Genomic DNA, 27,847 nt, shown 5'->3' with positions numbered 1-27,847 from the left:
GTTGCAGTAGCACACTGCCATTACTGTCATTGACAACCCTGCCAACCTTTGTATCATCTGCAAACTTCGACACTAAGCCTGATATACCTTCATCAATATCATTGATAAATATACAAAACAACAGTGGACCCAACACCGAACCCTGTGGGACTCCACTAATAACATTAGTCCACGAAGAGCACACCCATTAATTACCACCCTCTGTCTTCTCCCACTCAACCATCCTTTTATCCATTGTAGCAGCTTACCCTTAATACCATTCTGTTCCAATTTGTACAGTAGTCTTCCAATATCTTTATTATATTGCCAACCTTTAGAAATCAAAAAAAGACTAATAAAATTCTGGCATTAACTGGAATGCTCAGAGGTTCAGATGATGGGAATATCATTCAGATAATGCTATATTCTAGTATCATCTGAACAGTATTCCCAGACTTTTCTTTCAAATTACACATCATCATCATCACGAAATGCAGTAACCTGCATTTTAAAGTTCATTGCTCCATTTGTTTATTATGCAAAATCTTTACATTTCATGACCTCGTTGAGGTTGAATTCAGTACAAAATGCCAACTTAGGTTCTTTTGTAAGTAACATCAACACTCAGGTGGAGTTCAGTGCACCATAGTTATTAATAGTTAGCAGGTAGATTGTTCTGTGTTGGATGTGGGAGTTGTGCTTCTTATTTAATAGTTAGGTTAGTTTAAATATATCAGTGGTTTTTTTTTTTTAAGAGAATTTGTTTGTGAAGGAAGGTTATGTTACTTTCGGGTTACTTTTTGATCAATGTGCTTACACCGTGGTAGTCAATATCAATATCATAAAGATATTGATATTACACACACACACACACGTGCGCGCGGTAGTGTGTGTGTGTGTGTGTGTGTGTGTGTGTGAGTGAGTGAGTGAGTGAGTGAGTGAGAGAGAGAGGGGAGGGAAGAGTAAGGTTGCTATTAGTATTTAGTTTAATCAGTCTGATAAATCCTTAAACACTTAAATCAGGTCACTTCATAGGTGCCTTGTTTCCAGACTGCAAATTACAGACCTCAACTCTTGGTAAGAATACCATTGCATGTGCCCCTGACAAATCTCTCTTCTCTTCTCTGCTACCTTTTTAACAGATTATGTCTTTCTGAATAAAATTATCATTATGTGGATAATTAAAAAAAATATATAATTTGATTTATATTATGTGCAATATAAATTTTACTTCTAAATACTGTTTATTAATAAATTAGTTTATTATTTTAATTACTAAATGTTTTGCCTTTTAATAGAGCAGAATATAAAACACAGAATTTCTTAACTGTTCTTCTTTATCTCAAGTATTTATTAAATACTTAGATGAAAAAAATAGTTAAGTAGCTCAATTTTCCTTTTTTTTAAGTAGAATAAAACAGATCTATCAGTGTATCATTATACTATGTAAGAATGGAAGTCTATCAGCATATTATTACACTGATATCAGTACATCAATAATTACTACTATTAAGGCTTCTAATATTATATCAATATCATAAATATAATAATGTTTATCAAACATACTATAAATTAATATTCAAGCACTGCATGAAATACAATACTTGCCTATGTACATATTTAAAATTTATCTCATTCACTCACTGTTTTTTTTGTGTTATTCTTTATTTATTTATTATTTTACATTCCTGTTAGAGGTAACCCTATAAGCAATATAAGAAGTATTTTATAACTCCCTATGATTTAAAAAAAAAAACAAACCACACATTTAAAGAATATTTTTTCTTCATTATTATTATTTTTTAGGGAAAACTCTTGGTCAAGGGGCATTTGGAAGAGTAGTTAAAGCTGAAGCAATTGGTATTGATGATAGCGAGGTCTCTACCACTGTTGCTGTTAAAATGCTGAAAGGTAAAGTACTTATTAATTTAGTGAATATTTGCCTTCAATGTAGTTAATATGGATTCCCTAGTTCCTTCCACTTATTAAATATGTATTATTGAAAATTGTTTATTAAAATTTTGGACAGTTTAAAATTTAACCTCTCATCAAGTGTATTAGTTTTTATAACATGATTAAAAATGTTATAAAAACTAAAAATATTATTAAAAATGTTATAAAAACATGAGGAAAAAAAAGATGCACAGGGATCTTTTTTTTTCTCCCTCTTTCACTCTGTATTTAAATACTTAAAATAGCATGTAGCATGTCTATTGATTTTTTTATGATTATATATATTTTTCTGGATGATAGAACAGTAATCACTGGAAAAATAAAATTCTTTATCAGTATTGATAGTTTTTTTTTTTAATTTGGTAAGGTAAGTGGTTGTTTTTGTTGATTTTTCTAAACGTTCAGAAGTTATAATGCAACTGCATATAAATATTTTTCATTCATTTTTTTGTGCTGGTCAATGATAATAAGTACTGTAAAAATATGATATTTTGTTCATAATGCATATGTGCCAGCTGCTCCAATTTAGTGGAAAAAGTTTTCCAGTAATGAGGCACGTCTTCCAGTTTTCTAACAGTTTTGAGAGCTTGCGTTAATTTTCAAATAAGAGATATGTTATTTTTTAATTATGAACCTACCAAATTTAAGAATAAATGCTTAAAGGCTGACATTAGATGGCTCTGTTTATGTTTAACCTAAGTAGTAACCACATGCCAGTATAAATATGCAATTAGATGAAAAGTATATCTGGAATTCATATATCATATTTTTTTGGCAGGTATGTTTATATATTTGATTTCTGTAATAAAGATTTAACCTTTAGCATCATAATTTCAATGCTTGTTCTTTTGTAAGTAACATCAACACTCAGGTAGAGTTCAGTGCACCATAGTTATTAATAGTTAGCAGGTAGATTGTTCTGTGTTGGGTGTGGTAGTTGTGCTTCTTATTTAATAGTTAGGTTAGTTTAAATATATCAGTGTTTTGTTTTTTTTTAAAGAGAATTTGTTTGTGAAGGAAGTTAGGTTACTTTCGGGTTACTTTTTGATCAATGTGCTTACACTGTGGTAGTCAATTTGCATAAGTTGGCATTTTGTGCTGTATTCAACCTCAACTAGGTCATGAATTGTAAAGATTTTGCATAATAAACAAATGGAGCAATGAACTTTAAAATGCAGGTTATTGCATTTCGTGATGATGATGTGCAATTTGAAATAAAAATCTGGGAATAAGAAACAGAAAAGACTGTTCAGATTATACTAGAATATAGCATTATCTGAATGATATTCCCATCATCTGAACCTCTGAGCATGCCAGAGTTTTTTTAATGTTAATGCCAGAATTTTTTTTTTTTTTTTTCAACTCCTATAAGTTCAACAAATTGATGAATATGAAGCCACCTTATAAATGCACTACTTTTAAACAAATTGCATTGCCAGAAGTCTGCTCTCTTATTTGTTTAAAAATATGAGATATTGCTATGCAAGTCTATACAGAGAGTTACTGGTTTTATATTGATCTGATAGTAGTGGATTTCAGTTAGTTCATCTTTGATGATCTGTGAATAATGAATAGTTTTATGTGAATTACTGTGGAGTATAAAAAGGTTAAAACTTTGAGTTTATTATAAGAGAAGCTATATTATCCTATAATAATGTGTGGTATAGTCAAAAATTTCATGGACTGGTATATTAAACATAACTAAGCCTAGATACAGTCATCCTCAAAGTACTGTCCTCAAGTAGTAATTCATTACTGCACTTTCTGGTTTGATAGCAGTTCTGGGAGGATAATGAATTGCGTTTTGAGCTGTGTCAATAACTTTTTACTTTGGAAGCAACAACCTTGTAAATGTTTCAAGAAAAAATTGCATGGTGAGAGGTCAATGAGTGAGGGAAATGTGGTAACACAGCAACATTGTATTTAGTGAGCTCTGCTCTTGTTGCATGAGAAATGAGCAGTGTGTGTGAGTGCATTCTCTGGCAATAACTTCCAATCTTTTGGCCCACCATTCTAGATGCTTTTGCTGAATTTCCTTTGGCATCCAACACAACACCTGTATGTATCATTCCTTAGTAATGGTGGCACTTTAAGGAAAGAATTCATAATGATGGTTAAACAAAAACTTCTAATCTTACTTACCCTTTTTACATGCCTTGCTGAAATTTTTTGATTATGATGAATAATCAAAGCATGAATAATTCCAAATTGACGATTCATGTTTTGTTTGTTTATGGGTTGTAGAGTAAACATAAAGTGCCATCTCCAGTGGTGACTCCAGGAACAACACATTATCAGATCCCATTATGAGATCACCACAATTATTCATCCACTTATTGCAATGATCATTGGTAAGCATCCAAGGTGTCACATGCTGAGAAACTTGATGCACATTCAAATCATCACTTAAAATTTCATTATAACTTATGTGTGAAACATTTAAAGCTCTGGAAAGTTTGTCAACAGTCACACAGTGGTTCTGAAGCAGGAATTGTTTAGCTGTTTAAATTCCTTTGAGGCATATAAGCAGTTAAAGGATTTATTCTGACACAGTTGTCATCTCCTAAACCTTCTCTTACCTCTTTGAATCTGCACTGCCATTCAAAGTTGTATGAGACAGAGGATCCTCTCTGTAAACCTGATGATTGTTTCCAGTGGTTCCCAAGCACATTTCCCTAAGTTGGCAGATTCTGAGGTTTCATGATATTCCAAATTATACATTTTTAAAATTAAAAAACCATAATAAAATAAATGCACACAGCAATGCAACATGTATTGAATGATTAACAAACTTCTGTACAATGTGGATGTAGATTGAAACTTGCAATTTGGCAACAGCAAACATGCTGCATTTATTGACTGCAGTACCCTATGTCCAGATTGGGAGCTTTTTGACTGTACAAAACTTTTGCTATATTATTGAATCAAGTGATCCTACTTCCTACAACTGCTGTAAAGTTACAGATTTCATGTATTATTTCATGTACAAACAATTTCTTGTTTGTACCAGAATGTTCACAGTTGACAAAAGCAATATGCACTGCTGCAAATTACTGTTTGGCTTTGTTTTATTTTTTATTTACTTGCCCTTTAAATTTATACATAATTATTATAATTAAAATCTTTTAAAAAATTATTATTATTATTAGTAGTAGTTGTTAGTAGTAGTGTCAAATGATGCAAGAAAGCAAGCTTATAACTCATACTAACTGCAGTGGAATACACCAAATGTATATGACCAAACTTTATTAAAATAAAATAAAACAGGAAAAAATTTTTAATGTAAAAATAAAATACACTGACAACCAGAGTTAAAAGCAATAAAATTATAGATAAAATTAAAATACATAAAATTAAAATATACATGGAATATTAAATTAAAAGCAATAAATGCAATAAAACCTTGAGATTGTCACAGACATTCTCTCAGATATGCCAGACAAGCTGTACTTGCTACCTGGGAGTCTAAAACGCTGATGGAACTGATATTCGGGTGACACTCAAGTCAAGTGGACCAAATTTCGGCAAAGTCCGGACAGACTGTATCAGCGAAATCCTCTGCTTGCATCTTCACGATGGTGGGACAGTTAGTAATCCTGGGTATAACCTCCATGCACAAGTATATGGTGGATGACCACCCAGGTGCGAACCAACATAAGCAGGGGTCGAGGTGTGGCGCCCACACCACATGGAGGAATGCCGCCCCTCTATGTTACCAGGCAGTACTAGGTGGTAGATGACTCCCGTCAACAGGTGCAATACCACCACTTTGCTTATTGGAGGCTTGAAGTGGTGGAACCCATGTTTAGTCTCACGTGCTAAGTTCCAGTCAATCCTTCCCCGTCTCTTCCATCATGCAGTATGACTGATGATTTTTGAGATTATGATGAACATCGTGGCTAGATCCATTATTCCTTACATTTCGAGGGTACAGTTCTAAAACGGTGTTCGCAGCCGGCTGCTAGTTAGTACACCGGACCGAACCTATTGGTAACTCTCTAGAAGGCTTCTGGATCAGCTAGTGTATAATCTTGCTACCTCTACTCTGCCAAATAGTGACTGGAGGAAGTCCGAGTAGTGTGTATGCAGGGGGGGCATTTCCAACTCATGTATTAATGATATTGGTAAAACACCTCCCACCATTCGCAACACACTCCATTCAATGCCTCCTGTGGTCTTCCGTCAAAAGGATGTCAGAAGTATTTTGACGAATCTTGATGCTAAGAAAGCTCCAGGTTCCGATGGTATTTCTCCACTTGTCCTCAAAACCTGTGCTCCTGAAATTACTCCTTTTCTTTGCCACCTTTTTTCACTTTCTTATTCCAAAGGTGTTTTTCCTTCTGCTTGGAAATTTGCTCATATCCAGCCAGTTTCTAAAAAATGGTGACAAATCCCTCCCATCCAATTATTGTCCCATTGCAATTACTTCTACTCTTTCTAAAGTAATGGAGAAATCAATTAACCGCCAACTCTTAAACTACCTAGAAACCTTCCGTCTGATCAACGATCACCAGTATGGATTCCGTCAGTGTCGATCCACTGGTGATGTTCTGGCATATGTTACCCATTTATAGACTAATTCAATGGAGAGGTTCAGTGGAACACAAGTAGTTGCTCTTGACATCTCAAAGGCTTTCGATCATGTTTGGCATAAAGGTCTTCTAAACAAACTTCCATCTTATGGTTTGCCAACTGTTTTTTGTAATTGGTTATCCAGTTTTCTCTCTGATCACTCACTGAGGGTGATGGTAGATGGCTCTCTGTCTTCTAACTTCTCCACTAATGCTAGTGTACCGCAAGGTTCAGTTCTTTCCCCCACTCTTTTCCTCTTGTATATTAATGACCTTCTTACGTTGATTGGAAAACCTATCCATAGTTTTGCCCATGATAGCAAATTGCATTCCACTTTCCATTTTGAGAAACCTTGTCCTGCTCAATCAGCTTCAACTTCTCGAAAATCTGCTACCAATTCCTTAAATACTGAACTTCAGGTAATTCTCCAGTGGGGCAAAGACAACTTAGTTGATTTCAATCCTTCTAAAACTCAGTCATGTCTTATATCTCACAAAAAAGGATTCTTCTGCTTATCTTTGGTGACACTCCGATTTCTAGGCAAAATGATATATCTCTTTTGGGGATTACCCTGACTTCTAATCTCTCTTGGCACAAGCACATTACAAATATTGCTTCCTCCGCATCTAAAAAACTTGGATTTCTCTTTCGCTCTCGGCATTACTTTTCTTCCAAACAGCTGCTCACTCTGTATAAATCGCAAATCCGCCCTGCCATGGAATATTGTTACCACATCTGGGGTGGTGCCCCCAAAACCTCTTTCAGGCTTCTTGATTCCATTCAGAAGAGGGCAGTTAGGTTAATTAATTATTCATCTCTAACTGAGTCTCTCCACTCACTGTCTCATAGACGTACTGTTTCTGCTGCATGCCTCTTCTACAGATATTTCCATGGGCACTGTTCTTCTGAATTGGTTTCTATAATTCCCGCTCTCTCTTTCAAAACAGTCCGAACACATGCAGCCACCAGCCAACATCCATTTACTGTCCAACTTCAAACCCACAGAACCAACTTTTCATCTTCCTCATTTATTCATTCAACTGCCGTTTTCTGGAACAACCTTCCTTCATATGTATTTCCTGAAAATTATAGCCTACAGAAGTTCAAGTCCAATATCAACAAATATCTTCTTTCTTCTTCTCAACCTCCAACCCAAGCACGGTACTAAGTACTATAGGTTCTAATACCTCTCGTGTTTGGAGTTTACAAAAAAAAAAACAACACTCTAGCTGTCAAAGGCAACCGCCTCCTTTATCAACAGTGGAACTTTACTGCCATAGCATATCCTTAAATAACTTCAGCAGGATCACAACTCAAGGCATGTGTTACTAGGAATATGGGAATTCTCTTCCACACATGCATGGAGACTGAAAATGGCCCAGGAGCATGGCAGGCACAAATGTTCGTCTGTCCAAGAATTACGATTTTGGGGGGGGGGATACAGACTCTCCTATCTCTATTGATGGTATTTGTTCTGAAGAACAAATCCATAAACTCTCGAGCCATTTCCAGTTTCAGTGCTTATAGATACCTATGTTGAACTGGCACTAGTATCAACTGAGTGCGCTGCCTTTGATTTTAGGTGCTTCTTAACTAAGAGCATACCTCCTTCCCTCCTGTCCTGTCTGTCCTTCCTGACATGTTGTACTGCCCATATTCAAACTATACATCCCTTATGTCTGAGTGACATAATGTCTCTGGTATCACTGTAATGGCTGCATTTGATGACAACCTGTGCTTCAAATTTATTTACTGTTCTCCTAGCATTAGTGTGTACAGAGTGTGTACACAAGTATGCATACTTGTGTTTTCCAGATATAAATATACTTTTCCAGATATAAATATATAAATTTTATGTGTCTATAATTATTTTATGTCTAACTAGAAAAATATATGGTGTTGAAACAAGTTCGTGCACTTGTTTCAACACCAGAGGCCATCTCAAAGTCCAGTTTTAGATCAGGAGCACTAGCATGATGATTACGAAGGCATAGCCATTTCAAACATTGACTTTGGGAAGGCATAGTCACTCTCTTACAGCCTGATCCAAGTCTTTTCTTCACATCACTGGTTTCACACTTTAATTTCAGCACCTGGGATACTGTTGACTGGTGGCAGCCTATTTTATCAGTGATAGCACACGTAGAAAGTCCTTCCTGGGACAGAGCAACAGCTACACTTTTTTTTTATTGGTGTTAACTGAACATATGGAGCCATGCTTACACCTCCACAGAACAGGATACTAATGAGTGTGTATACCCTTCCAACTCCATATTTATAGGAAAGGCTGATGCAGTACCTTGCAATTACTGTCTGATGCAATACCTTTGCTTTGCAACAAACAAAATGACTGTTATCAAACAATATCTTATATGTTTCACTACAAATGTTACTTTTTTTAAAGTGATGCAGTTTTTTTGTCTGCCACTGTACATTCACTCACATTTATACACAAACATACATTTACTCATACATTTGCATGCATACTAAAACACTCACACACAGTATAGCACAGCAGGTACTTTTCCAGATATAAATTTTATATGTCTATAATTATTTTATATGTCTAACTAGAAAAATATATATTATCTGTCTACTATCATTATCCTGAGTATACAAATTATAAATATAAATAGATGCATGAATGTGAATATATGAACACAAGTAGGATTAAATGTGATAATGTGTATGTGTTTTGAGTGCAGGCACTCATGCACCCAAAAGCATATATACATTGTCACATTTAAACCTACTTGTGCTCATATATTCACATTCATTTATCCATTTATATTTATAATTTGTATACTCAGGATAATGATAGTAGACAGATAACATATATTTTTGTAGTTAGACATATAAAATAACTATAGACACATATAATTTATATATTTATGTCTGAAAAATGTTAAAAAAGAAAATGCTAAAAATCATACCAATGCAAGCTCTTCTGAATGTTAAAAACTCTGGTGTTTTTTTTTTTCCTCCCTTTGTGGGTGGATCAAGCTATCACATCAACAGTAGGTTTTGCAAGATATTCTTTTGATTCCTTTGGTGATTGGCACAGAAGTAGCACACTGAATCATTTTTCTTTTAACTGACTAATTCATGTATCCTGTTACAAGTGCATCTTCCAGTGGATTAGACATCTGCAAATAGTCATAAATGCTAATTGTTTTCTTTTACTTTAAACAAAAAATTGATTGACATAAGAGAGAGGCTGAATAAATTGAGAATTATACCACAGTTAGGAAGTATGAAATAAGTGAAAATTTGTATCAAAGATTGGAGAAATTGTAATGTTGCAGGGTAGTAGTTCAGTGGCTTTCATGGATAATCAATGTCTGGTTATTGAAAGAAAGCTATGTGCATAAGTAAATAGGAATAACTGTTTGGTTATGTGATAGCATAAATATTCTAATTGAAAGCATGCCAAGTGGTTTAAATTCAACGTTTCAAGTTGGCAAGTCATGGCCAGATGTTGACATGCTTCAGACAAAATGATGATTAAGAAGACAGATCAGACAAGCAGTCTGCATGGCTTTCTGATACTTAAGTGGAGTTTTTTTTTGCTTTCAAAGGTCTCATACTTCTTACAATTGGCATTCATGTAACCTATAGACTAGAGATGTGGATCAAACCACTCTGTTTCAGAACGCTTCTGGGCAGTACCATCTACTGCCCAGAAGCATAATTGAGAAAGGTATAATTGAAAAAGGTATGAATAGTATATAGTAATAGTTCTGTTTCCAGGGATGGCAGTTAATTATTGCTTTATGCATTCAAAAATGGAACTTTTTTCATTACATCAAAATGGAGAGAAAAGTGAAACAATACAGTGACACTGTTCTGCCACCACTGATGGCAGACAATATTGAAAAGAGAAGATTGGCTGATTAAGAATTATCTCCTAAATCTTAACAACAAAAAAGTAAGAATGAAATTATGATTTTCACAAATCATGGGGATATTTCTTCAGATGCACATAAGAAAATAGGAGCTAATAATATACAATGAGAGGCATTTTATTTACAGAGTTATTTAACCTTAATGTGACTATGACCCAACTTTAAAATTTAAATTTTACTTATGTCCTCACATGACAGCTGTGTAGATTTTTTTTTTTTTTTTTTTTTTACTACATCTCTCACATCAACTTTAGCTATTAGGGCCAGAGATCTAATTACTTGTCACCACCATAATCTCTCATGTATTCTTGTGCACAGTGGGTAATATAAGGTGATAATTGTTTCAGTATTGTTTGTGTTAAGCTGCAGAGTAGAAGTGTTTTTTTGAATTTTTAAGGTTAAAAATGTTCTCACTGTACATATTATTTTACTTTAGTCTTATTAGTAACTAGTCAGGTATAATTCAAAATATTTTTTGTATTTATCTGATTAAAATATTTGTTTTTTTCTGTCACTTAATTTGAAAATGAATCCCAAAGCAGGTTCAAACCACTGTCATAATTGTGCAGGATTGTTGAATTAAATTGGACTTCCTTTGTAATTAATACTTAGAACCAATATACAAAGAATTTTTCCGAATATTTACTTGGAGAAAAGTGTTCAATTTTAATTTGAATTTTATAGTAAATTCCTTTAATATGCCTTTCACACAAGGAATACGTAACCTGATATTTCTTGTGGTCTTCGCTTAGGGTTATCATAGTTGGATCATATGTAATGGTCACAGATTTACTTATCAAATAATATATATATGTTTTTTTTTTTGTCTAGAATGTGCTGATATGAATCAGAAGAAGGCATTGATGGCAGAATTAAAAATACTCATTCACTTGGGCCAACACCTAAATATTGTTAATCTTCTTGGCGCTGTTACAAAAAATCTTGCGAAAGGTAAAATTTTAAATATTTTTGTCATATAATGCTTATCATTATCTTTCTCTGTACAGGCAGGTAAAAAAAAAAAACAGAAGAAGAAGAAGATAGAACTGGATCAAAATGTGAGGGCAACAGACTGACAGTGAACTGGTTTAGGATTAATATTCCTGATTGGATGATGTCGCTAGCTGACTTGGATGAGATTGCCCATTTTTATACAAAATGTTGTCGGTGGCTCAGAAAGAGGATGTGACTTCATCAGAGTCACTTGGATAATATTGGGAAAGGGCCTATTGGCGAAAGATTGATATCTTGGGCTATGATGCCAAGAAAATGGCTGTTTGCTTCCTGTAAAGAATTTATGGAACTGTCTCAGGCAAGTAGAAAAGAAATATGTGTTCCTAATAACTGAGGTTTATTACCTGATGGCAAAGGAACACTTTTACTCATCAGAAAGGCTGTGAAGTACATGTATGCAGTTTGTTCCTGAAAATATTATACCAAATCAGATTGATGTTAGTTAATAGCTTCTATTTAAAGAACATGGAATCTATTCTAGAACATGCAATCAGAAAAACTTTCGTATTCACTTCTAATTTCACCTTTAGCTAGCATTTTAGTTTTTGAAAAATAATCAATATGTGTACTCCTTATTTAATTAACAGTTCTGTTGGTAGCATGTGTGGTAACCTTAGCATCTGTTTAATTCTAGAAAAAGCAGAGAAATATGTTTTGAAATTTCATTGCATGGCAGTCCTAACACTTTTATCACTCATCACAATATATCACTCTTATTCTGTTTTGGAGGATTTTCATGATTTGCTAATTTATTTATAGAGAAAAACTGAATGACTCTTTCAGCCAGGTTCATAGTATATTAATTATTACAAACAATTTTAGGTTCAACAGTTCCTCTTCTATATTCGACCCTTGACAAATATTTGTACTGTGAAAGTTCTACAAATTTTTGTAGAACTTTCACAGTAAAGGAAATGATCATATTTTTGTTCACAAAGAATGACTAAAAATAACTGTAAAATTTTTTGAAAGTGATCAGTAAGTAACAATTGATATTATCAAGCAAGTTAAACATATGAAAAATAGTTGTTTCTTAATTTTTACTGAGCGTTTAGGAGGAAAAAAACCGTGTGTGTACCCTGTACACATGAAAGATGTTTTATGTGAAAACATCTTTGACAAAAATCAGAACCATTTTAAAATCGAACAGCTAGAACCGAAGTCATGAACGATGTAACGTTTTATGCCCATGCCTGCTACTTACTCCATCGAATCAACGTTAGTGACATTAGCATCATACTTCAGTTTGAAATATTTAGTATGGATGATGTAATATTTTATGCACACGCCTGCTACTTACTCTACTGAATCAACGTTTGGAAGAAGTTAGCAAATCCAAGCCAATAGCCTAATTACCCATTTGATTGTAGCCATTTGTTGAATGGTATGATAGCAACAATACAAGTATTTGTATTGTTGCAATCCGCATTTTTATTACATTCTATCGTTAGATGCCGCTATAGAGGTGTTCACATCCGTAATTTTCTGAACACTGAAAAGGACTGAATGCCACACTGCTATAGCCTTTGTGTTCAATGATGCCGAAGTCAAATACAGAGTGTTGTTGAGAGTATCATGCAAGCCAGCCTAACAAAATAAAGATGGAGGTAGCAATGAGTGTGTGAGAATGTCAAAGCCTGTCGAGAGTGGCACACTATGGCCATAGTTGCCGATGCGCCTAATAAATCCCTAAACCAACAACAACCAAAGCCTATCAAGATTGCGTAACAGACAAAGAAACTCAAGCATTGGATTTAGCAGTGCCTTCAATCACAATGCCACTCCATTTAACAATAATACACCCGAAGTGAGTATTAATTATGTACAACAGAACATTTCTCCAATTGCAGATGAGTTTAAATGATCAAGCTTCTTTTCTTTACACCGACTACTATTTACATAAGAACACGCATCGAGAGTTTGAAAGGATATTTATGAAAAATGATTTCTGTTCTGTGTGCTACATTTGCAATCATCTATGGTTCGAAAATGACACAAAGAAACCAGCTGCTAAAGATGCACCATTGATATGAACTGAATTTCCCGATGTTAACGTCAACGGGATCCTTGTGTGTAATAGCCATAAAGGATCACTTAAGAACACCATTCCAGCGCTAAGTCAAGAGAAATAAGCCTCTCTGTCACTAAATCCAACTTTGGTAAATGTGATGGAATTTCTGGATAGAACGGCTTTGTCTACCCAGAAATTTCATCGCATTTACCAAAGTTGGATTTAGTGACAGAGAGGCTTATTTCAATTCGCTTTCTATTCACACAAATAAGGCTCCTGAGACATGCATACTGACAATATGGCATTCTGGGCCAAGTGATCAATGTGCCCGTTTCAGTCAACATGATGGTCCATCGCTTGCCAAGGGAAATTGACTGAAACAAGCACATCAATCACTTGGCCCAGAATGCTGTATTGTCCATATACGTGTCTCAGGCACCTTATTTGCGCATATAAAATGCAAGAAAATACACAAGTCCAGCTATTTGATCCGATTAGTAAGAAAGCAAGTGGTAAAGTGTGGCTTCAATATTTGGTCATCACGCCTCTCTATTGATTGTATCAAATTGCGATAGATCAATCATTCTTTGATGACAGTCAGATAGAAATTAATTTGGCTAAAGACAACATAAGAAGTTGTTCTGATCACAAAGTCGTGACAAATTGGTTTTACTTCACTCCGAAATTTAGTAGGTGCTGCCAAAGATGTTTTCACATCAAAAAATGTGTCTGATGTTAGTACCATATAACCTGACAACACAACAGAAAGAAATATAATCTGTGATTGTGCTGAATTCTTCGAACTTTACTCAATGACAACAAATTCATTTCATACATCATTGCTGGAGATGACAGTCAGTGCTTCTATATAACCCTTCAACAATGCATCAAGAGTAGAGAGAAGCTCTAACACTTGCCAATTGTTCCAATGATAAACTATCTGCTAGCTGAATGCAAATTCTGCACATCTGTCCTGTAACCAACCTTCCTCAATTTTGATTTACATCCCCTCATGTGTGTGTGTGTGTGCATAGACTGAGCAAGGTGAAGGATTCTGTTAGCATTGAGCATACTCAATCCGGTCAAAGCCTTAAACACTCTCAATCCGGTCAAAGCCTTAAACACTCTCAATCAGATCTCCATGCAAGTGCCTGGTTGCCAGATGCAATTTGCAGAAGTGAAGACTTTCCTGAAGAAGTCATCCTTTTGTTGCTCCTTTCTGCACCCATTCTAAACAGATCTACATCCTTCTGCAAATGAGGCTTCCAGACATGTATGCAGTACTCAAGATACAGCCCTAACCATTGTCTTATACAATGGGATAATCACCTCTTTATCTCCACTGGAAAAATTCCTACATATCATTTTTGACAAAACTCATTAGCTGTCTTGGTAATTTAATAGTGCTGTTTGGCTATACACACAATTGACATATTAATCTGGGATTACTGGTAACCCATGTGAAGTATCTTGCATTTGTCGATCTTAAATTTCATTTGCCACTTTTCAGCTCATCTGCCTAATTTTTTTCTTCTTCTTCTTCAAGAGGAGTGTTTCCATTTACAATGGGTTTCCTCAGCCTACAAGTTATTTTTTTGTAGGTATTTTTTCCCACCACAAAGTGCGGTTCAAAGTGTTGGTCAGTTAAACCTTGGGCTGCCGTGCACTTCTGTACTCCATCCATCCATTCTCCTAGGCCTTCCTCTTCTCCTTCTTCTTGGAGGTATCCATTCCAGGATAGCCTTTGGATATCTGGTTTCTTGCATCCATTTTATATGTCCATATCATGTTAAATGCTTTTCTTCGATAGTATCAATAATATTCTTTTTCACTTCCATTTTCTCTCTTATATCTTTGCTCCGTTTTCTGCCTCTTCTAGAAGTTCTTACTGAACGTCTCCAAAAATCCATTTCTGTGGAGAGGAATTTGTCTTCCCCTTGCCTATTCAAAGTTCAGGTTTCCACTCCATACAATAAAAGACTTTGTACAATCATTTGAAATATAAGTTTCTTTGTGGTGCCTCCGTAGCCAGGTGGGCAGGAGCAGCAGTGCATAGCACACGCTTCTTGATTAGACCGGGGTTCAAGCCTGTGACCACAAAATATGGAGGATGCGGAAAGGTCAGGGAATGACCACTGCATATCCCGGAGCAATATGGCTTTAGTTGCTAATGCTCCTAAAAACCAAATAACAAACAAACATAAGTTTCTTTGTTTTATTTAGAATATTTCTGCTCCATAGAACAGAATTTAGCACGCTGATAGCCTAATATTTCTAGATCCTATTTCTGTAGCATACCCTGATTACTATTATTTATCACCCTGCCATCCATCATATCATCTAAAAACTTAGATATTAAGCCTGATATGCCTTCATCAATATCATTAATAAATATAACAAACAACAATAGGCCCAGTGCTGAACCCTTGGGACTCTGCTAATAACAATAGTCTGAGAAGAGCAGTGCCCATTGATAATCACTCTCTGTTTTCTCCCACTCCACCATCACTTTATCCATAGCAGCAACTTACCCCTAATGCCACACTGCTCCAATTTGTATAGCAGACTTTTGTGTGAAACAGTATCAAAAGCTTTTCTGAAATCTAAGTATATGGTGTCAAAATTATTTTTTGAATCCAGTCACTTTGTTACTGTGTCATAGTGTCCAGCCAGATTGGTCAAACAAGATCACTTCTTTACAAATCTATGCTGTGACTGCATTCCTGTCTAGATGGTCCTGCATTTATTCCTTAACCAGTGACTCCATTATTTTCCCTGGGACAGACGTCAAGCTAACAGGTCTGTAATTACTCGCTTCATCCTTTGATTCCCTTTTGTGAATTGGGAATACATTTGTATCTCTCATTCATCAAATAAATTTCATAGGAACCTCCTCTGAATGCCATAATCATGGCTAAAGGTTTGCTTACCTCTTTTGCTGCCTCCCTTCATTCATACAAGAGGAATTTCTTAGGGATGGGGATCCACTCCAGGTGTCTTTTTTACATTTAGCTTCAATGATTTCTCTTTCACTTTCCTTCCAGTATTACCAAATCATTCAGCTCACTCTTACGATTTGATACACTTCTGACATCCCCATCCCTAAGAAATTCCTCTTGTATAAATGTAGATGCAAAATAACAATTAGTTTGTTAGCAACCTGGGCAGGATCATCAATGGTTAAACAATTCACATTGAGGCAACCAATGTGATTCAACCCCTTTCTTCTAGAGTTTATATAAGTAAGATTCTTTGCTGCTTGTCTTTGTATTATTTGCCAGTGACATCTCATAATTTACCTTAGCTTACAGCATTCTTTCTTAATATTCTACTCTTTTTCATGGTGAGTCTGTTATACTCAAGGCAGCAATCACTTCTCTTGATGTTAAGAAGATTGCCGTGATGGCTGAGATCCTGGTCAACTTACAGGCATGATGGCAGCAAGACTTTAATGGCATGGCCAGTACTTGTTTGCTAGAGACCATGAACAATAATAATTTACTGAAATCCATCTTGAACAGAATGTTATTGCAATCAGGAAAAAAAAACACTATTATATGCTTATAAATAGTTGGGAAAGAGGTCAGCCTTATATGGAATTCAATTGCCATGAATAAATAACTAGACCCAGCCATTCATCCACAGACTAATTACCATTCACTACTTCTGTGTATTCAATATCTGTTAATAGTATATATGCTATTAGTATGTACAACTATTACTGAGAGAACTCATTATTTATCATTGACAACTATAATTATAGTACATCACTTTAACTGCAAAAAACTGCAAGCTTCAAACTGTAACCGCCTCCTCTACTTGTACATGTAGAGGAGGCATGTTTTTAAAGGGAACTGATCCATTATATGCCATGTTGAACAGATGTGCTCTACCTATGCTCATATGGGAAAAATATCTTTCTTCTCTTTTGTGTTTTTCTCTCTTTCTCAAGTGCATTACAACACATAGCAAACGTTATAAAAGGTGTGAAAAAGGAAATGAACAGAATAAATTTATTTTTCAAAAGTTTATGGAAGATAAACACACATTTTGAAAGCTAATTCTTAAAAACACTGCTCTTTCTTAAGGTAAATGAAAATGTTCACGGAAGAAACAAAAGTTTGTATTAGCTTTCTTTTACACTTTGACAATATTTTTTCTCACAACCTGGAAATTAAAAAGAGAAGGAATCAAAAATAGCCATGGATTGAAAGTTGATAAAGATTCAAACTGCTTTAGTTGTAGACTATATAACTGCAGTAACTGCATATAATTACAGCTGGGTAATAGTAATCCCAAGTTAAATTGTCAATTGGGGATTATTAGCATTATTAGAGGCATATGATGCAAGAAAGCAAGCTTATACAGCATCAGCCAAAAAAAAACCACTTCCATTTCACCCCTCCGTTCGTTCGAAATACCTGTCCAGCTGAGCCTTAAATTTGTTTAGGCTATCAACTTCCACAACAAGGGATGGAAGTCTCTTCCTCCAACCAACTACCTGCTGGCTAAAGGCAAATTTCCGCACATCTATCCTACATCTGTCTTTCCTCAATCTGAATTTATGCCCTCTCAGGTGAATATTCTGAGAAAGAGGAATAATCACATCGGCATTGACCATGCTCAAACCATTATATACACCTCTATCAGATCACCTCACCAGTGCATAGTCTCCAGACACTGTAATTTGCAAAACTTAAGCCTTTCTTCATAAGGGCAACCCTTTGTTCCATTCACTAATCTTGTTGCCCTTCTCTGTACTCGTTCCAGCAGCTCTATATCCTTCTTGAAATGAGGCCTCCAGACCTGTATACAGTACTCAAGGTGTGGCCAGACCATTGCCTTATACAAGGGAATAATCACCTCCTTATCCCTGCTAGAAAAATTCCTGTATATCATTGACAAGACACCATGAGCTACTATTGCAGCCCGTCTGCACTGCTCAGAGAACTTCATATCTGCCTGCACAATTACCCCAATGTCCTTTTCATTCTCTACCACTGTCAGTGTAGTACCACAGAGTTGATACATTGCTCTGGGGTTGCTGTTTCCCATATATAGTACTTTATATTTGTCAATGTTAAACTTCATTTGCCACCTCTCAGCCCATCTGCTCAACCTTTCCAGATCCTGTTGCAGCAGCATAGCGTCAGTAGTGTCCTGCCAACATTTGTATCATCTGCAAACTTGGACATTAAGCTTGATATACTATCATCAATATCATTTATAAATACAGAAAACAATAATGGACCCAACACTGAATCCTGAGGGACTCCACTAATAACATTAGTCCACGATGAGCAGTGTCCATTGATTACCACTCTCTGTCTTCTCCCCCTCAATCATCCCTTTATCCATAACAGCAATTTGCCTCCAATGCCACACTGCTCCAATTTGTGCAGCAGTCTTCCATGTGCAACAGTATCAAAACCCTTTCTAAGATCCAAATATATAATATCAAAGTTATTCCCTGCATCCAGTTCTTTTGTGACTGCATCATAGTATCCAATCAACTTGGTCAGGCAAGACTTTCCCTTAACAAAACCATGCTGTGTCCGAGCTATAACTGAAGTCTTGTCTAGATGATCCTGCAGTGCTTCTTTAACCAGTGCCTCCATTAATTTTCCTGGAACAGAAGTTAAACTCACAGGTCTATAATTATTTGTGTCAGCCTTTGATCCTCCTTTGTGAATTGGGGTCACATTTGCACATCTCCAATCTATGGGTACCTCCCCCGAGTCCAAAAAAGCTATCATAATTATGGCTAAGGGTTTACTTACTTCCGTTGCTGCCTCCTTTAATATAACTAGATAGATCCCATCCACCCCGGGTGCTTTTTTATGTTTATCCTCAACAATTTCTCCTCCACTTTCCTCTCAGTTATTACAAAATCATCTAGATCACTGTCAGGGTTTACTTCACCTCTGGCATTCCTCTTCCTGAATAACTCCTCATGTGTGATTATAGATGCAAAATACTCATTTTGTTTGTTAGCCACCTGAGCAGGATCCTCAACTGTTGAACCATCAATATCCAGTGGACCAATCTGATTCATCCCTTTCCTTCTAGAGTTTACATAGTAAAGAACTCTTTTCTGTTTTTCTTTGCATCCTTTGCCAAGGATTTCTCATAATCTGCCTTTGCCTGCCTAATCTCCTTTGTGACTTAGTTACAGACCAGCTTATATCTATCATAGGCTTCCATGTCACCCATTAATTTATATGTATCCCATGAATTTTTCTTCTCTGCCATGTGTCTCATTTGTTTATCTGACATCCATTTAGGCCTAAACCTTGTACAATATTTCTTAGTTGGTATGTAAAGCCTAGTAGCTTCCAAGATAAGTTCTTTGAATGCTTCCCAGTTTGAATTTGCTGTTGGTAACATCATCAGTTGGTCCCACTGTATAGAATTTAAATACTGTCTCAGATCATCGTAGTCGCCTTTACGAAATGTAAAGAGTAACTAACCCTGGTGGTAGTTACTCTTTGAGTAAATCCCACTTCAGCACACTATGATCACTGCCACCTAGTGGTTCCTTTATCTGCAGATTCTTAATGTAAGAAAAATCACTACTGATAATCAGATCAAGCGTATTACTCCCTCTCCGAACTCTCTCCGAACATGCTGATGTAGAAAACAATCATCCAATAATTCCACAAAAGCCTTGCTAGTGTGAGTGACCAACCCACAAATTCCAGTCAATATCTGAGAAATTAAAATCCCCCATTATAAGACTCTCTGATTTACTGGCCCACTCTATTTCCCTGTACAGTTTCTTATTATACTCATCAGAGTCATTTGGCCTATAGCACACTCCTACTCTCAATTTTGATCTTCCAATGCTTATGTCACACCAAACTGACTCGACACTGCCCTGTCCAGCGATGTTGACTGGCTTCACATCCTTGGATTTTATGTGTTTCTTAACTAATAGCATAACCCCTCCTCCCTTCCTATCCTGTCTATCCTTTCTGTACACATTGTGCTCCCCAAATTCCAGTTCTGCATTCCTCATATCTGTGTGACACCACGTCTGTGATATCCCAACAATATCTGCCTTTGATGTTTTGAGCAATACCTCAAATTCATCAAATTTATTTACCAAACTCCTAGCATTGGTGTACACGCAAGTATACATGCACCTGTTCCTATTCTTTGCTACCCTAACACAACCCATGTGTCTACTTGTACTGCAATGACTCACAGCAGTCTCTGAAATATCTGAATTATGTTCAACACAGTTAAAGAAATACAATTAGACATGATGTTTTTTTTTTCTTTTCTCAGCAAGTGGTAGGACTACACAGAGTATGCATCAAGTTCTTTCTGTGATATATGAGAATTATTCCATATGATCAGACCACATCTTGAATACTCAGATCTCAAAATCTTGTTTCAAGAAAGATAGTGATTTGTTTTAAAATGTACAAAGAAGAGCAATCAGATTGATCATGGATACAATAGGCTATTTCTGGAAACTAGATGTCTATGAGAATGGTAATCAGTGGACTGATCTTCGTGGACTAATGTTATTAGTGGAGTCCCCAGGGTTCAGTGTTGGATCCATTGTTGTTTTCTGTATTTATTAATGATATTAATGAAGAGATATCAGGCTTAATATCCAAGTTTGCATACAATACGAAGGTTAGCATGATTAGCATTAGGAGAGGCATATGATGCAAGAAAGCAAGCTTATGCAGCATCAGCCAAAAAAAAAAAAAAAAATTGCAACAGGGTCTAGAAAAGTTGAGCAGATGGGCTGAGAGGTGGCAACTGAAGTTTAACATTGACAAATGTAAAGTACTGCATATGGGAAGCAGTAACCAACCCCAGAGTAACGTATCAACTGTTTGGTACTACACTGACTGGTAGAGAATGAAAAGGACCTGGGGGTAATTGTGCAGGCAGATATGAAGTTTTCTGAACAGTGCAGATGGTCTGCAAGAGTAGCGCATTGTGTCTTGAATGGTTTGAGCATGCTCAATGCAAGCCTTGAATGGTTTGAGCATGCTCAGTGCTGATGGGACTCTTCCTCTTGCTCAGAATAATAACCTGAGAGGGCATAAATTCAAATTGAGGAAAGACAGTTGAAGGACAGATGTGCAGAAGTTTGCCTTTAGTCAGCAGGTGGTCGATTGCTGGAACAAAATTCCATCTGTCGTAGAAGTTGATAGCTTAAATAAATTCAAGGCAGAACTAGACAAACATTTTGAGCGAGTGGATGGGTGAAATGAGAAGGGTTTTTATTTTTATTTATTTTTTTATTTTTGGCTGATGCTATATAAGCTTGCTTTCTTGCATCATGTGCCTATGCTAATACTAGTCCTCTGCTTGCAATTGAAATATTTATTAATTTATTAAATACCTTAAATTTGTATTATTCTTTTATTTTCTTACTAAAAATAAGTTATTTTATATTTTCAGGTGAATTAATGGTAATTGTAGAATACTGCTGCCATGGTAACCTTCGTCATTACCTCTTGAAACACAGAGATTGCTTTGTTAATCAGATAGATCCAGTGTCAGGAAAAGTAGACCCTCACATTTGTAATCTTCCTGGATCTCCATTCATCAATAAGGAAACAAAAGTAGCTGCATACCAGAATGTCCTGAATAGGGGTATAGACAATCCTGCTTATGGGTAAGTTTTTAAGATTTCTCTATGCCTAGCACTGTTTTAAATCACATTTTTTTTTTTTTTTTTGTTTTGTTTTTCATTGAAAGTTTTGAATAATTTTCAACATGTTGATGATCACTTGACATGCCATTGTTATTTATCCTTAAACAATTTATATAGTCTTTAATTTGTCAGTGTTTTATATGGAGAGATATTGTGGTACACAGTGTTGATAAGCTGTACAAAAAAAAATCTTTTTTGCAGACTGCTCATCTGTTCAGTCTGTACACCACAACCACTACAAATAATGTATGGCTCATAGTGCTAGTATACTTGATGCTTTAAACAAATGTTTCTTAAACTATATTCTGTGAAATCCTGAGGTTCCACAAATAACTCATAGGGGTTCTGTGAAGGCCTGAGAAAATTTTGTAACAATTAAGTATTATTATGTTAATGAATTGATAGATACTAAACTACTAATGGTAGATTAAGTAATTTATTATTGAAAGGATATAATTTAAAGGATTGAACCAACTCAATGCCAAATACTTAAACATAAAAATTATAAATTATTCAAGAATATTTTTTGTGAGTACATTATATAATAAAATATGATCATAATAACATTGTTAAATTATTTTTGTTTTAAAATTTCAAATATTGATGCACAAAAAGTTTAGTTCAAAAGCCATTATCACATGGCAGCAATGCTTACCTAAATTTATAACAATTGAGTGTTGCTTCTTCTTGGAAGTGTTCAGTGACTACGATAATAGAAAATATGCGTCGACTGTTTAGTTAGTGCATTAAACATTTTCTATGAGTAAGTTGGTCAAGTCAGTGCATGCATGTGTGTCATACACAAATTTATTAAATTTATTAAAATAATATTTTCCATCAATATGAATAAACAAAGTAAGTTACTACATTTCTTTCTTAAAAAATCAGAAGTGAGTGAAAATACTATTACAGAAGCAGTACCATCAATAGGTGATGTAATCATGAACATTATTGTTTCTCTACAATGTGACACTTCACTGTAACCAAAAAGTAGAGCAAAACATCATAAATATTAAATATGACTCTTCATACTAACTTTGGATTCACATATAAAGATGATTGCTCACAATGCATCATTTGCATGAGGTTCTGACATAGTGCTATGGCTCCTGCAATATTAAAAAGGCATTTGGAAACAAGGCACCAGCAATATCAGAATGTGAAAGTCAAATTTTTTAAAAGAAAAGTGGCCAAATTGAAAGCTCAGAAAACACTGATTCAGAATATGGGAGCTGAGTTGGCTCTTAAAGCATCATTTTTAATATCTTTTTGCATTGCAAAGCCAAAGAAAAAATTTCACCATAGGAGAAGACTTAATTATGCCAGCTCTACACTTTTGGGAAATGCAGCTGCTAGAAAAGTAAAAACAATACCAATTTCTAGTGAATCAGTTTCAAATTGCATAACTATGATGAGCGAAGATATTCATCAACAACTTTTAATAAAAATAAAAGTCAAAGGCCCTTCAGTTAGATGAATTGATTGTTTTTGCTGATAAAGCTCTGCTAATTATCTATGTTCAGTATGTAGACAGGGACAAAGAAGAAATTAGAGAAGAATTTGTGAACTGTTTGGAACTATAGAAACATACGACTGGTAGTAAAATTTTTCCCACATTGTCTGATTATTTCTTAAATTTCAATTTAAAAATGTCAGATTGCATTTTAATTTGTCCTGATGGCATGACTAATATGACTGGTAGGCATGTAAGATTAGTTTCAAAAATTAAACAAGTAGTGCCAAATACGCAAGACACACATTGTATGATATACGGAGAAATATTAGCAATTAAAAAAATAAGTTCTAAGTAAAATAAAGTATTCACAGCTGCTGCCAAAGTAGTAAATTTTATATCTTAATCATGAATTAAGTGTAGCACTCTTAATTCATGATTGTTTGCAATCCCATGTGATAAAGTGGGTTTCGCACACAAAATGTTACTCCTCCATGTGGAAATTTGATGGTTATCAAGAGGTCAGATATTAAAGGGACTGTGTGAACCGAGAGAGGAAATAAATTTCCTTTTATCAAATAAAAACTGTAACCATGCTTAATTCTTCAAAGACATAGACTGGAACATGAAATTATGATCTTGCAGATATATTTCAACTTTTTAATGAGCTAAACCTGTCTTTTCAAGGATCATAGAAAACAATATTTGCACAATATAGTAAGAAAATAGAAGGCCAGAAGAAAAAATTAATTTGTGGATCAAAAGAATTGAAAACAACTGTTTTTATATGTTCAGTACCTTAGTGGAATTCATGAGTGAAATAAATGAGAAGAATGAAGATTCAAATTTTAGCCAACTTAAATTGATTATTGTTAATCATTTAGAAATATTTATGCTTCAAATCGAAAATTATTTTCCCTTAAACCAAGACCCAAGGGAAGGTTTTTATGGATTTTGAATCCATTTGATTTCACTGGTTCAACAGATATCCTATCTATGAATAAAGAGGATATGTTGACTGATCTTTCCTCAGGCATCATGTTGAAGCTGAAAAATAATTCATCACTTGACAAGCTTGGATAAATCTCTGCAGTAAGTATGAACTTTTGAGTGATAAAGCAGTGAGAGCTCTACTCCCTTTTCATTCAACATATTTGTGTTTAAGGGAAAGTAATTTTCTATTTGAAGTGTAAATATTTCTAAATGATTAACACTAATCAAGGCCAAATCTCGATATAGAACTTGAAGACGATACTAAGACTTTCATTAACAAATCTTACTCCAGACATTGATAAAATATGCAGTCACATGCAAGTTCATCCATCACATTAAGATTCATGCAGTGATAATATATAGTATTATTTTATATTATTAAAATGAGATATGTTACACCTTGAATGCTATGACGCATAATTAAATTATTTAAATATATTAATGGCCTGTTGTTTTTTTTTTTTTGTCTGCCAATTTATTTTCAAAATATTTTCCTAGGGGTTCTACATTAAAGTTCTATGATCTAAAAAAGTTCAAGAAACACTTCCTTAAACAGTTACAATGAAGTTTTAAACATCTATTTATTGTTCAAGGTTTAGGCCTAATGGATGTCAGATGAACTAATGAGACATATGTCAGAGAAGAAAAATGCATGGGATACATATAAATTAATGGGTGACAAGGGCCTCCGTAGCCGAGTGGTCAGGAGCGGGAGTGCAGTAGCACACGCTCTTTGAGTAGACCGGGGTTCAAGCCCCTGACTGCTGAATATGGTCGATCTGCCAACCCGCACTGGACCAGCGTGGCAGATTATGGTCCATTTCCTTCAGCATGAATTGTTGAGGAGGCTTCCATCCTGCAGTGGGTTGATAATGGCTGCACTTTACCTTTTTTTTTATGGGAGCCTATGATAGATATAAGCTGGTCTGTAACCAAGTCACAAAGAAGATTAGGCAGGCAAAGGCAGATTATGAGAAATCTTTGGCAAAGGATGCAAGGAAAAACAGCAAAGAGTTCTTTACCTATATAAACTCTAGAAGTAAAGGGATGAATCAGATTGGTCCCCTGGATATTGATGGTTCAACTGTTGATGATCCTGCTCAGGTGGCTAACAAACTAAATGAGTATTTTGCATCTACATTCACACATGAGGAGTTATTCAGGGAGGGAAATGCCAGTAGGTGAATTAAACTCTATATCTATCATATATATATCTATATATATCTTATATCTATCATATATTATATTTGTATTTCAGGAAAGCTTTTGACACTGTTGCGCATGGAAGACTATTGTACAAATCGGAGCAGAATGGTATTAAGGGTAAGTTGCTGCAATGGATAAAAGGATGGTTAAGTGGGAGAAGACAGAGGGTGGTAATCAATGGGTGCTGCTCTTCATGGACTAATGTTATTAATGGAGTCCCACAGGGTTCGGTGTTGGGTCCACTGTTGTTTTGTATATTTATCAATGATATTGATGAAGGTATATCAGGCTTAATGTCGAAGTTTGCAGATGATACAAAGGTTGGCAGGGTTGTTAATGACAGTAATGGCAGTGTGCTACTGCAACAGGATCTAGATAATTTGGGCAGATGGGCTAAGAAGTAGCAACTGAAGTTTAACCTTGACAAATGCAAAGTACTGCATATGGGTAGAAGTAATCCCAGAGAAATGTACCAACTGTGTGGTACTACACTTAAGGTGGTAGAAAATGAAAAAGACCTGGGAGTAATTGTGCAGTCAGATATGAAGTTTTCTGAGCAATGCAGACAGGCTGCCAGGGCAGGTCATGGGGTTTTGTCAGTGATATATAGGTATTTTGCTAGCAGGGAAAAGGAAGTGATTGTCCACCTGTATAAGGCAATGGTCAGGCCACGCCTTGAGTACTGCGTACATGTCTGGAGGCCTCATTTTAGGAAGGATGTAGATTACCAAGAGAGGCTTACGTTCTGCAAATTGCAGTGGCTGGAGACTAGGCACCTGCGCGGTGATCTGATTGATGTGTATAAGGCCTTGAATGGGTTGAGCATGCTGAATTCTGATGGGATCCTTCCACCTGTTCAGATTACGAACTAAGGGGGCATAAATTCAAATTAAGAAAGGACAGATGTAGAATAAATGTGCGGAAATTTGCCTTTAGCCAGCGGATGGTTAATTGCTGGAACAAACTTCCATCTGTCATTTTGGAATTTGATAGGTTGAATAAATTTAATCAGGAACTGGACAGGCATTTGGAGGGAATGGTGTGATATTTTTTTTTTTTTTTTTTGACTGATGCTGCATAAGCTCATACACTTGCATCACATGCCACTACTACTACTACTCTGGCAGTGAGCTAGATGATTTTGTAATAACTGAGAAGAAAGTGGAGGAGAAATTGTTGAAGATGAACATAAAAAAGGCACCCGGAGTGGATGGGATATATCCAGTTATATTAAAGGAGGCAGCAAAGGAAGGAAGTAAGCAAACCCTTAGCCATAATCATGAGAGTTTCCTTGGACTCAGCAGAGGTACCCATGGACTGGAGATGTGTGAATATGACCCCAATTCACAAAGGAGGATTAAAGGGTGACACAAGTAATTAACTTGTGTTTAACTTCTGTTTCCAGGAAAATTAATGGAGGCACTGGTTAAAGAACTGCAGGATCATCTATACCAGAGTTCAGTTATATCTCGGACACAGCATGGTTTTGTTAAGGGAAAGACTTGCTTGACCAATTTGATTGAATACTATGATGTGGTCACAAAGGAAGTGGATGCAAGGAATAACTTTGATATCATATATTTGGATCTTAGAAAGTCTTTTGATACTGTTGCATATGGAAGACTGCTGAACAAATTGGAGCAGTGTGGCATTGGAGGCAAATTGCTGCTATGGATAATGGGATGGTTGAGTGGGAGAAGACAGAGAGTGGTAATCAATGGACACTGCTCATTGTGGACTAATGTTATTAGTGGAGTCTCTCAGGGTTCAGTGTTGGGTCCATTGTTGTTTTCTGTATTTATAAATGATATTGATGATGGTATATCAAGCTTAATGTCCAAGTTTGCAGACGATACGAAGGTTGGCAGAGTTGTTAAGGACACTAATGACAGTACGCTGCTGGAACAGGATCTAGAAAAGTTGAGCAGATGGGCTGAGAGGTGGCAAATGAGTTTAACATTGACAAATGTAAAGTACTACATATGGGAAGCAGTAACCCCAGAGTAATGTATCAACTCTGTGGTACTACACTGACAGTGGTAGAGAACGAGAAGGACCTGGGGGTAATTGTACAGGCA

The 27,847-nt window shown here is 35.6% G+C and overlaps 1 protein-coding gene across 2 annotated transcripts in view; it reads left to right on the top strand.

Moving 5' to 3' along the window:
- Window positions 1–27,847, top strand: part of LOC150078070 (vascular endothelial growth factor receptor 1-like) — a 341,587-nt gene that overhangs the window by 245,454 nt on the left and 68,286 nt on the right. For both annotated transcript variants that reach the window (XM_090385266.1, XM_090385267.1), the window contains 3 exons: window positions 1,786–1,890; window positions 11,241–11,360; window positions 21,862–22,078. In XM_090385266.1, coding sequence (XP_090241392.1) covers window positions 1,786–1,890; window positions 11,241–11,360; window positions 21,862–22,078 — 442 coding nt within the window. The remainder of the gene's footprint in view (window positions 1–1,785; window positions 1,891–11,240; window positions 11,361–21,861; window positions 22,079–27,847) is intronic.

This window comes from Mastigoproctus giganteus, chromosome 11, assembly GCF_048544385.1.
Source record: "Mastigoproctus giganteus isolate SK-2022 chromosome 11, ASM4854438v1, whole genome shotgun sequence".
NCBI lineage: Eukaryota > Metazoa > Arthropoda > Arachnida > Uropygi > Thelyphonidae > Mastigoproctus > Mastigoproctus giganteus.
Note: the sequence above shows the minus strand (reverse complement) of the source record. Positions and strands in the feature narration are given on the sequence as shown.